Source organism: Papaver somniferum, unplaced genomic scaffold (genome assembly GCF_003573695.1).
Source record: "Papaver somniferum cultivar HN1 unplaced genomic scaffold, ASM357369v1 unplaced-scaffold_125, whole genome shotgun sequence".
NCBI classification, from domain to species: Eukaryota; Viridiplantae; Streptophyta; class Magnoliopsida; order Ranunculales; family Papaveraceae; genus Papaver; species Papaver somniferum.
In genome coordinates, this window is record NW_020621603.1 from 9113552 (window position 1) to 9124636 (window position 11085).

The following is an 11085-nucleotide window of genomic DNA, read 5'->3' on the forward strand; positions in this document are numbered from 1 at the left end:
TTGGATATTGATTTTTGAGGTCGTTCAAGAACACTTCTACGTACACAATCAGGCACACTAACCTTTTGTCTACACACATATTGATCGCGGAAGAGAAAGAGAAAAAAAATATATATACAATCTTTTTCAAGGGTCTTTGCTTTGATCTATTTGTGATTGTATTAGGTTTTTTCCATACAGGTGATCGAACGAAAAAGATGGTGGTGTACTTGGTATCCTCTTCTTTTCAGATGATTTCAATCACCGGTCATCGACGGGTAGTGTGACGGGTGAGGCCGAACCCGACCTACCCGACCCGTTGTGTTCCCCTAGGGAAGAGTCATTCAACTTAAAACTAACACTAATAAGAATGGTTTGTTCCAAAAGAGTATAAACTTTCACATGGAGTGAATTCTGGACATGTATTCAAAAGGAAAAAGGTTAGTCTTTGTGGAATTCAACTATTAAAGTTGGAAATGAAAAAGGAGTAAAATTTTAGATATATTTTTGGAAAAACTTATTTATTTTTCGTATCATTGACCAAAATGCATTCATACTTATTTTTATGAATGGGGCTACAGTGGATCAATTGATTTATGAAGACAATATCAACTTGAGCATCGTCCTTCTGAAGTGGAAACAAATGAACTCACCAATATGAAATTGTTGGGAAGCCTTCCCTCTTCGGATGCCAATAAGGACTCAATATAAGTTATCTCAACTCTAACAACTACTCTAGACTAAGGTTACAATTAGCAAATGCAACATATGCATTCCTCCAATGTGGGATCTTATGATTACGTGTGGAGGGAGTGTCTTCCTTAAAAAGCCAATTTTTTGTTTGGTAGTAGTACAGAATGCTATCCCCACTGTGGATAATTTGAACAAGAAAAACGTCAGATTACCACATCCGCTTAATATTTTTGCTCAACTACATAATTATGGATTGCACATTCTTCAAAGCTATCTGGAATAAGTGTGTCTTTATAAGAGACTCTACCTGGAATCATAAATCTATGGTGAAGGAATAATTTGAGTCTTGTCATACCATGAAGTGTAAGAAGCTGGCAAAAAAAGTCAAGTACATTCTTCCTTTCGTAATTGGTTAGGTGTTATGGTCGGAGGGAAACAGTAAACTCAGACACTCGGAGAGGAAAAAAAAAAGAAAAAAAGACTAAGATACAAACATGATAATAATTATAACTAAAAGATTGATATATCAATGGGAATCACCGAAAGCGTGGTTTAAGTTGATAAGCTTCAAAGGTTTAATCATAAACTGAGTTTCAATTTTTGATAAAGTTTAGCCACTGAGCTTGTGTTTCTAGTGTTGGGCCTGGTACCTTGTTTCCGGTCCGGGTTTTAATTTACTTTATTTTGCTTAATAAAAAGTTAACAAAAGAAAAACTTAGTAGGGCATGAGATACACTTTTTATCTTATGAGTACAACTCCTAAAAATAAAAAAAATAATATTTGTCTATTTATTTTTGGAAAACTGATTCCATGATTAAAAAACTGATTTACCTGATAAAACGGCGATTAGACCCATGTGCCAAACTTTTAACATTAGCAATCTTCATATAAGATCTTGATTTCCAACAAACAAAATTCATTCCACAGATGATAGCTAGATAGAGTGAAACAAATTCATGGGCTTAATGCAATTCATTTTTACCAAACTTTGTGATATGACCTTTTTACTATCATTATCCACCCATTTTGAATACTTACATGTTACTCAATGTTGTATGTGTTCCATCAATTTACTTCTTTTTCCCCGCATTTTATCATTGATGATTTAATGTTTTTTTTTTTTTTCTTTTGAAAGGCAGGGTTAAAATTTTATTAAAAGAAGAAAGACAAACTGCAAAGCAGTAAAATTACAAGATCATAACTTGGTTCTCCATATCAAACTGAGATTTAGCCATTATAAAGAACGGCATTCCAACTGTGTATCAAATCATTAAAGTTGATATTTTTGAGCCAAGAGTGAAGCTCCCCCCACTGAAATATTAGTCTTTTTATTTCAATAATAATCATGTCCTTATTCCGGCCTCTTTTCTTTGCCATCACTCTCCTGTTTCTTTCGTTCCATAATGCCCAACTAATCGCAAATGGAAGAATGTACCAAATCTTTTTTGTCAGATTTTTGCAATTGCTAGTGTGCCACTGTTGGATTTGATCTTTGAACTCATATTTGTGCCCCCAAATTGGATCAAGAGAGTGGGAAAAATGCTCCCATATGCTTTTGGAGAAATTGCAATGAAGCAAAAAGTGGTTCACATCTTCATTAACTTGATTGCAGAAACAACAGTTGGTTTCTTGAATTTCACTCCCTGTCTTATTGAGATTATCAATAGTTGGAATGGCATTTTGAATTGCTAACCATACTAGTAGTTGAGCCTTAGGTGGTACCTTTTTATTCCAAACCTGCTTGTAATTTGGACCATTACCCCGCTTTTGCTTCATAATCCAATTATAACCTTCTTGAGATGTGTAACTAGAAGCAAGATTATAGCTGACCGAATCTGATTCATCCCATAAGAAGGGAAGATCTCCTAACAAACTTAAGAGATTTGTAATTTCTTCTTTGACTTCTTCATTAAGTTGTTGAAAAAGTTTAAAGTTCCATGAACCATTTCAGATCATTTCTGCAACCTTTGAATCTTTCTTAATTGCAGCCTTGAAAGCTTTTTTTGTGAGTGATATAAAAAGGAGTTTGAGATTTCGAGGGATCTAACAAAAACTTTGTGTCTTTGCCATCACCTATTTGTACCTCAACATTCCAATGAACCAAACATTTTCCTTGTTCAATTCCTCTCCAGAATCCCTTCCCATAAGTTGAATTGTAGTTTTTGGGAAACAAATCATCTTTATCAGTATCAGTTTTGTGTTGAATTATTTTTCTCCATAGGGCCTCTTTCTTGAGTGTATCTCCAACTCCATTTAGCAATTAGTGCTTTGTTGGCTGTTCTTAGATTCCTTATACCCAAACCCCCAAGTTTCTTTGGTTTTCTTGCTCTCTCCCAACCAATCCAACTTATTTATCTTTTTTCTGATGAGGCACCCCATAAGAAATCTCTCATACACCTGATCATTCTCTTTTCTATAGAAACTGGCAACTCAATGGGAGACATGAAGTAAACTCGAAGGCTTGCAAGAGCACTATTGACTAATTCAATCCTTCCCGCTTTTGATAGAAATCTTCTTTTCCATTTTGCAAGCTTGAATTGAAATTTATCTATAATCCCTTCCCATATGCTTGTTTGTTTCCTGTTGTCCCCAAGAGCCATTCCCAAATACTTGAAGGGTAAACATTCAATTTTGCAATTTAAGATTTTGGATAAATCTTTAATTTTGCTTTCAGCACCAATGTTTATCATTGTTCTTTTCTCCAAGTTAACTTTTAGACTTGTAATTGTTTCATATATTTGTAGAATCATGAGAAGGTTTTCCACTTCTTCTTTTTTTGCTTCTAAGAACACCAATGTGTCATCTGCAAACTGCAAATGAGACACTTTTATCTCTTCTTTTATTTTGAATCCAGAGATCATTTGCAATTCCTCAGGCCTTCTTAACAGTCTTGTAAAAACTTCAGCTACTAATAAGAAGAGAAAAGGAGATAGTGAGTCACCTTGTCTGAGACCTTTGTGATGCTTGAATTTGTTTGTTGAACTGCCATTGATTAGGATGGAAGACTGAGCTGATGAGAGGCACCACCCTATCCAACTTCTCCATTTTTCTCCAAAACTTGCACCTTTGAGCAATGAATCCATGCAGTGCCAATTGACATTGTCAAAGGCCTTTTCAATATCAAGTTTGCACAAGATTCCAGGTTTCTTGGACTTGAGTCTTGAGTCAATTAGTTCACCCGCTATTAGAATCCCACCATGTATCTGCTTTCCTTTTATAAATGCTCCTTGATGTTCACTAACCAACTTAGGTAGAACAGCTTTGAATCTATCTGCAAGGATCTTTGAAATGATTTTGTAGATGCTTCCCACTAGGCTGATGGGTCTGAAATGTTGAGGGAGACTTGCATCTTCTCTTTTAGGAAGTAAACAAATGAATGAGATGTTCACCCTCCAATCTAATTTTTCCTGTTCAAAGAATTCAACTATAGCCTTCATTACATCTTCCTTAATCACCTTCCAAGCAACTTTGTAAAATTCCATTGGATAGCCATCAGGTCAAGGAGATTTATTTTTGCCACAACTTTTGAGGGTTATTAAACCCCCAATAAATTTACTTTGAGAAATGGTAGACCTGTCGAGGAACTTATACTGGGAAATCTACCGACTCTCACAAATATGAGAGCCTCAACACCCATGCAGATTAACACGGAGCATTTTTGTGGTGGCAGGTCCCATTATTACATGAGACTTGGTGGATTCCGGGAGATCTACCACTCCGTTGGTTTATCATTTCCGCTTACTTTTCCCGGTGATTATGCAAATAAGACTCCCGAGTCCCGGCAAGGGCCGGCACCATCGAGATTGTGAATACAACTTAACCGCCATACACGCGGCACAATCTCAGAACACAGAAGTACCAAAGCTAGATTGCTCGTGAGAAGCATAAGATTAAAATAAAACCCTATAGTCTTTCCCTCTAAATTCACCTACTCCCACCGCCATTTTCCCACAGTAATCTTCGACGCTCTTCTGATTCTTTTGCTTCATTCGGTTGAGTATTTTTCCTCGGATTACTAATGTGCTAAACCTTCACCTAATTCAATCATCATTTTTCATTACCTATTTGGGAGAGAAATGAAGGTCAGTGGTATGTCGAATTTGGAAATGCTTAACAATGGAGGAGGAAAAAGAAGGGGACGAAAAAGAAAACCAGATCCAGATGTAGCAGCAGCGACTGGTGAGTCCAATTCGATCATGAAATATCTTGCAAATGAAATCAAATTAGACATACTTTCTCGATTACCAATTCCTTCAGTATTAAATTGCAAGTTAGTTTGTAAAAATTGGCGCGAAACTATTCAAAACCCTACCTTCGGCAATACTCATCTCCGTCGAGCTTTATTAGGGCAACAACAACAACAGCTTAATGATCGAGATAGTAAGGTTAGTTTTCTGTTACTGACTTTAGAGGAGAAAACTCGAATTTATAATGGATATTATTTTGAGAATAGAAAATCCCCTGAAGAAATTATGGAACTCCAGAGATATGAAGATCTTTGGTTAACTGAAGAAGGAAGAAGGCAAATTGAGAGTGGGGAATATTTTGAGGATAGGAAACCAAGTGTGGAATTCAAAATTATCAATCATCCTCTTATTAAGAAGCATTCTGGCACAGGTGCCATTGTAGGGTCTTGTAATGGTTTGGTTTGTATCTCTATACCTTATACACACCACATTGATGATCCTATATACATATGTAATCCTACCCTCGGAGAGAAGATTACTCTTCCAAGATTCACATTGATGGCTAAAAACAAGAACAATGTTGAGTATAAGAAAACTACTTATTTGGATGGTCATCTTGTGAGCGGGTTTGGGTACAACACTAAAACTGATGAATTTAAAGTTGTCAGGATCCACTATTTTGTGTCAAGGAGATCAGAGCTATCAAAGGGTCAAGTTCAGGTTTATACTCTTGGTAGTGGAAGTGGGTGGAGAAACAAAGGAGATATTTCTTACTCGTTGCAGCGTTACTATCGTTGCCCTACTTAAATCGTATGAGATTCTCGTATAATCATGTAGAGGAGATTTGTAGCCCATGGCGTGGTATCCTTGCAGATGGTGCGCTTCATTGGTTAGATGAAGAATGGAATATTGTAGCATTTGAATTGGCAGAAGAGGAGTTCAGTTTGCTCCCATCACCAACTTGTTTCCGTCCTGGTGTTGTGAACTTTTTCACACTGCAGGTATTGTAAGGGCAGTTGTGTGTTGCTGAAGGCCATGGTGGTGATCAGCTTGACATATGGTCATTTAAGAAGGAGACTTGTGAGTGGGAAAATATGTTTAGCTTATCATGTCATTCAGATGAGTTTATGGATATGTACTGGCCAATTTCCTTTACATTGGGCGGAAAACTTCTGTTGCGGTCGCACTATGAGACTCTCATTTGTTATGATCCCCAGACTAAGTAGTTTAAAAAACAAATTGATCTTATCACAAATTCTCTCTTTGAGCCAGTTTATCATGACTATCCCTTGATTGCAGCAATACCTCACATGAACAGCTTGGTTTCTTTGAAAGCTCTAGGAGAGAAGCCTAAAGCGATGACAAGAGATTCAGATTTGGGTGATCACTTTTATGAGTATAGCAGCGAGTAGCAGAAGCAGAAGGAACTGATGAGATGACTAATATTGATTATGGTATGTTGAATTTACTTTTTAATGTTACAGAACTCATGTTTACAAACTCTGAGCAACTGAAATTCTAACTCTGTCGTTAAAATGCTCCGTCATTTTGGGATTACATATGTTTTATCCAACCTCTGCCTGATTAAATTCATTTGGAGAAAAATGTGAATCTAATGATGTTAACACCTATCTGGCTTTCATTTTAATTTTCTGAGATTCATTAAGTTATATCTTATTGTTTGTCTAATGGTTTCATACGTTCTGTACTTTTTATCCAATTTATAGTAGATGCAGAACTGTAGAAATCTGGTAGGATTGTGTTGCATCAGTTTGTTACAATCTTATTATCTTTTAGTTACCACCATGGACTTGTATAGCCTTTCGATTGCATTGATTTGTTTTTTTTAAACCTCAGGTTGGTACTTGGGTTTAATGGTATGGGTTGGCCTCATTTGCTGCAATTCTTGAACTAATCAAATAGAGGAACCAACAGTTAAAAGTAATTTGTGGATCTAAATCACTATTCTTGTAGTTTTTCAGTTACTTCCATATTCCAGTGTTCATATTTTTGCAAATCTTTTGAACAAACAATGCTCTTTTTACTTGCAATGATATAAAGAGAAAGAGGAACATTTAACTGGAAAGACTTAACAATGGGATCTTAATAGTTTCTGAGCTAGTCGAGTATATCCTAAGCAGCTTTCTAGAGCTGTGATTTGTGATGGATATACTAATGCATTTGTTGCATTATTCTGCCATTAAGAAAGACGAACACTTTTCACTGGAGAAAGAAGACGAGTTCTTCTGCAGCATTCTGTGATTGCTGATGCAGTGATGCTCTTCTGATGTATATTACAGGCGTACAACTTGCGGTCCATGTTAGCACCGCTAGTTGTATGCCAAGATCCCGCTGGTGGAATGTGGGGCTCACTTGCCTCCTCCTGCTCTTGTGCGTTAGGATTTAGGCATATTATTTGGTCCTTTTTGCAGTCTAAACTCTGTATAGCAGGGGTCTATTTGAATTTTATGGTGGTTACACGGAGACACTGCCCAAATGAGGCCTTGAAGCTATATACAAACGAGATGTGGAATGATGTTTTGCACAATTTCAGAACTGCAAACCCTGAACCCCTGAACTAGTGTTTTTTTATGCATTTTTACATTTTGAGAACTGAGATAATAAGTTCGTAGCTTTGGAGTTGAAAGAAATGGGATTTGGCATGTAATAGTTAATAGTCATTTCAGCACGATTTATAAAGGGGGATACCAGTCATACTAAGTGTTGATATCATTTCATCGATCCAACGGCCAGGATCGGTGGGATCTTTTTGTCCTCTATGAAGCGGTATCAGCACTTAGTAGAACTGGTATCCCCTTTATAAATCATGCATTTCAGGGCTACACGAAGCATTCTTATTTCTGAACTTTTCAATCTCGGATAATTAATGGGCTTAGGCCTTTATTTATTATGTTTTTGTAAGGCCTTCCTTTAAGGTTATCTTAGGGTTATTTTCTTAGCTTTCTGTTATCTTAAGGTTATTTTCTCAGCTTTCTGTTTCGGTAGTAGATGTGCTGGGAATCGTCCGATCTTGAGTTGTGGATTGGTCTTATAATACCCAATCATTGTATTCTCTTGAGTTCATCAATGAAATTATAACCTAGCTTCTCCTCTTTCCCTGTTATTCGAATCCTTCTTCCCAAGAGTTGTTTCTGAACTAATTTGTAAGTAGATCGTTACAATTGGTATTAGAGCACTCGATCAGAGTGTCCCGTGAAAAAAAAGGTTTACCAAAAAGATTTTGGTGATTTACACAAGAAGTTCAACACACTGATGAAGAGTTATGAAGAGATTCTTATGAAGTATGATGAGTCTCAAGACAGTATCAGCAAACCCATACACACCGAGGTTGAAGCGATGGGGGAAAAAATCATAAACAAGCTGAAGACCGGCGAGGGTCTGCTGCAAACACCACAAGGACATCTATCCCATGAAAGTTCTGCAGACGGAAGTAATATGGGAGGTAATCCTCCAATCTCACCTCAATTTTCTAATCCACAGAAACCCGAAGTTGAATTTCCTAAATTCGATGGTATAAACCCTAGATCTTGGATTAGGAAGTGTAGAAAGTTCTTCCAGAACTAATTACATATGATGGATGGGGAACAGAAAGTCATGTTAGCTTCCCTGTACTTAGAAGGTAAGGTTGATATTTGGTTTCAAGACTATCAGGAAGGGAAGGATATAATTTTATGGGAAGAATTTTCTTATGATATGAACTTTCGATTCCAAGAATTAGGTCATGATGATATAGTTGGAGAATTCAATAAGTTGGTCAAGATGGTACAATGATAGAGTATCAAGAGTTTTTCGAAGAATTGAAAGCCCTTATGCTTGCTAAGAATAAGCACTTGACAGAAGAATATTCCACCTCCAGCTTTGTCGGTGGACTAAAAGAAGAACTAAGATTGACGGTTCAAATGTTCTCCCCCTACAAGCCTTAAGAAGGCTATGTGCTTGTCCAGAATGCAAGAAGCCATACTGGATAAGACAACTAGGACAGTCAGATATATTCCCAAATTGCCTCCATTGTCTATTCCCAGTAGCAGTAACAGTAGAGGATATGTCACTTCAACAAAGACAAGCTCCCCTTCCCCAAAGAGCAGGAGCAGTCCAAAGCTACCCCTAATCAGGAAGCTCACATATGCTGAAATGAGGTCAAGGTGTGAAAAAGGCTTATGCTATAATTGTGATGATATGTATACTCAGGGGCATAGGTGCACTAAACAACAACTGTTCATGCTAGTGGGAGATGATGAAGAATAATGTACATCTGAAGAGGAGTCATCACGCAGCTCTCCCTTGATTCAAGAGTTGGAGGAAGACGCAGAGATATCATAACATGCCATGTCAAGTAACATTTCTCACAACACCATAAAAGTTCAAGGAAAGACTAGGAATGGAAGGTCCATTACTATACTGGTGGATAGTGGCAGAGTAGTGGTGCCTTTATTGAACCAACTTCAGATTTTCAAGTTGTTTTGGCTGATGGTAATAAGTACTCAGCGATGCCAAATGTCCTAACTTCAGTTGGAGCATGCAGGGCCATAATTTTAATTTTGATATGAGGTTGTTGGCTTTAAGAGGGTGTGATATGGTGTTGGGTGTTGATTGGATGAAGAATATTAGTCTTGTGAAATTTGATTTCAAGAAGATGACTATAACCTTCACTAAAGATGGAGAGGAAGTTACCTTATTGGGTAACACTGAAGCTGCCAAAATTTCTCTAATGTCAGGAAGTGCTGGAAAAAGGTATTTTAATAAAGACAGACATGGAATAATGGGTCATCTATAAGCCATAACTGCTGAGGACTCAACAAGTTAAATTCCTGAGTGCCTAGAACCTATTGTCCAGTCCTATTCTTCCTTATTTCAATATCCTAACGCACTACCACCCATCAGAGCCCATGACCATCACATTCCTCTCAAACCCTTATCCTGATATAGTACATCCTTTGTTTCAAGACAGTATCAACTATGACAAGTTGATACCTTTACAACTGAAGCAACTTTGACAAGTTGATCCCATTCGACTGAAGTAATTTTGACAAGTTGATTCCATTCTCAACTTTGTCTAGTTTACTTGTGTTGATGGTGGATTTTCTACAAGGGTCAAAACCGTAAAATCATGATACTGCATGTTTCTGATACGGATTTCAGGCATGTGACGATTCATATTTTACGAGCCATGATGAATATGTTTTTTGAAAAGCCTCCATTAGATGAGCGTTCGATACCTCGTGTTTCATTATGACCTCTATGTAGAATAACATAATTGTGCGGTTCTCCGTATGATTCATGACTTAACGCCTTCAGGACGTCGGTGACACTTGTTGTTCCCTGACTGCATAGAGAGACCCACCTCTACATAGAAGAACGATTGGGCGGTTCTCCGTAAGATTGAGAGCAATAACGCCTTCAGGACGTCGGTGACACTCACTATTCCCTGAAACTAAATGTGTTTGATATTCTGACAATATAAATAAGTCTTTGGATCCATGATTGAACAACAACAATTTTTCGAGAAATCACTCTCAGAAATTTCATCAATCACCCAGAACTTACTCGAACTCCACAGTTCATCAATTGGCATAAACCTTCAACACATCGACAATCCTTGATCATCACTGATCCCACACAATTCTCATCTTTCCTCCTACAGACCAACCCATCTCCCTCTTTGCGACCGAATTGACTCTGGAACGGCCGTTGACTTGGTTTAGGCCGGAGTCCTACATATTGATCTCCTGAATCTAAGCACTCCCTTTGCAGTGCATTCTGTGTGAGGTTAAGCAGTTTGCTCGGTTGAGGAGTCTCGTCCGCAAGCTTGTCTCTTCACTTTCCTAAAAAACCAGCGAACCGTTTTTCCCCATCTACAGATTGGCGACCATTGTGGGAGACTAGTCTCTCGGTTGCAATCTCAACTTTCACAAAATGGTTGATCTTAGGTCAGGTTCAATTACAAATCCTAACACAAACAACGCTAGCACTAGCAACAATGGTGGTACTCTAGAAATCACTCTTGCTTCTGACACCGGTGCTGTTAATACTCCTCCTCCCCAAACCAATGTTGAAAATCATCCTCCCTTCGGTCGGCATCCTGGGGAAATTAGAGAAAATCCACCCACCATAGCTGATCTCATGAAAGTCCAGGAAGTTATCGCCAAAAATCAAACTAATATGGCTGCTACTCGGAAGGAATTATGCAATTACCTCAAAACTCTT

At 37.7% G+C, this 11085-nt stretch overlaps 1 protein-coding gene across 1 annotated transcript; it reads left to right on the forward strand.

Annotated features, from left to right (window-relative positions):
• The first annotated feature begins 4749 nt into the window (after positions 1-4749).
• On the forward strand, positions 4750-9655 carry LOC113331290 (F-box protein At3g07870-like). The gene is made up of 3 exons (XM_026578015.1): positions 4750-5602; positions 5698-5861; positions 9404-9655. The coding sequence occupies exons 1-3, from the start codon at positions 4750-4752 to the stop codon at positions 9653-9655; spliced, it is 1269 nt and encodes a 422-aa protein (XP_026433800.1).
• Positions 9656-11085: the final 1430 nt, after the last annotated feature.

Coding starts and splice junctions, on each gene's coding strand:
- LOC113331290 (XM_026578015.1), top strand. CDS start 4,750: ATGAAGGTCAGTGGTATGTCGAATTTGGAAATGCTTAACAATGGAGGA. Junction 5,603..5,697: donor TTATACTCTTGGTAGTGGAA/GTGGGTGGAGAA, acceptor ATAATCATGTAG/AGGAGATTTGTAGCCCATGG. Junction 5,862..9,403: donor TGAACTTTTTCACACTGCAG/GTATTGTAAGGG, acceptor TGGAGCATGCAG/GGCCATAATTTTAATTTTGA.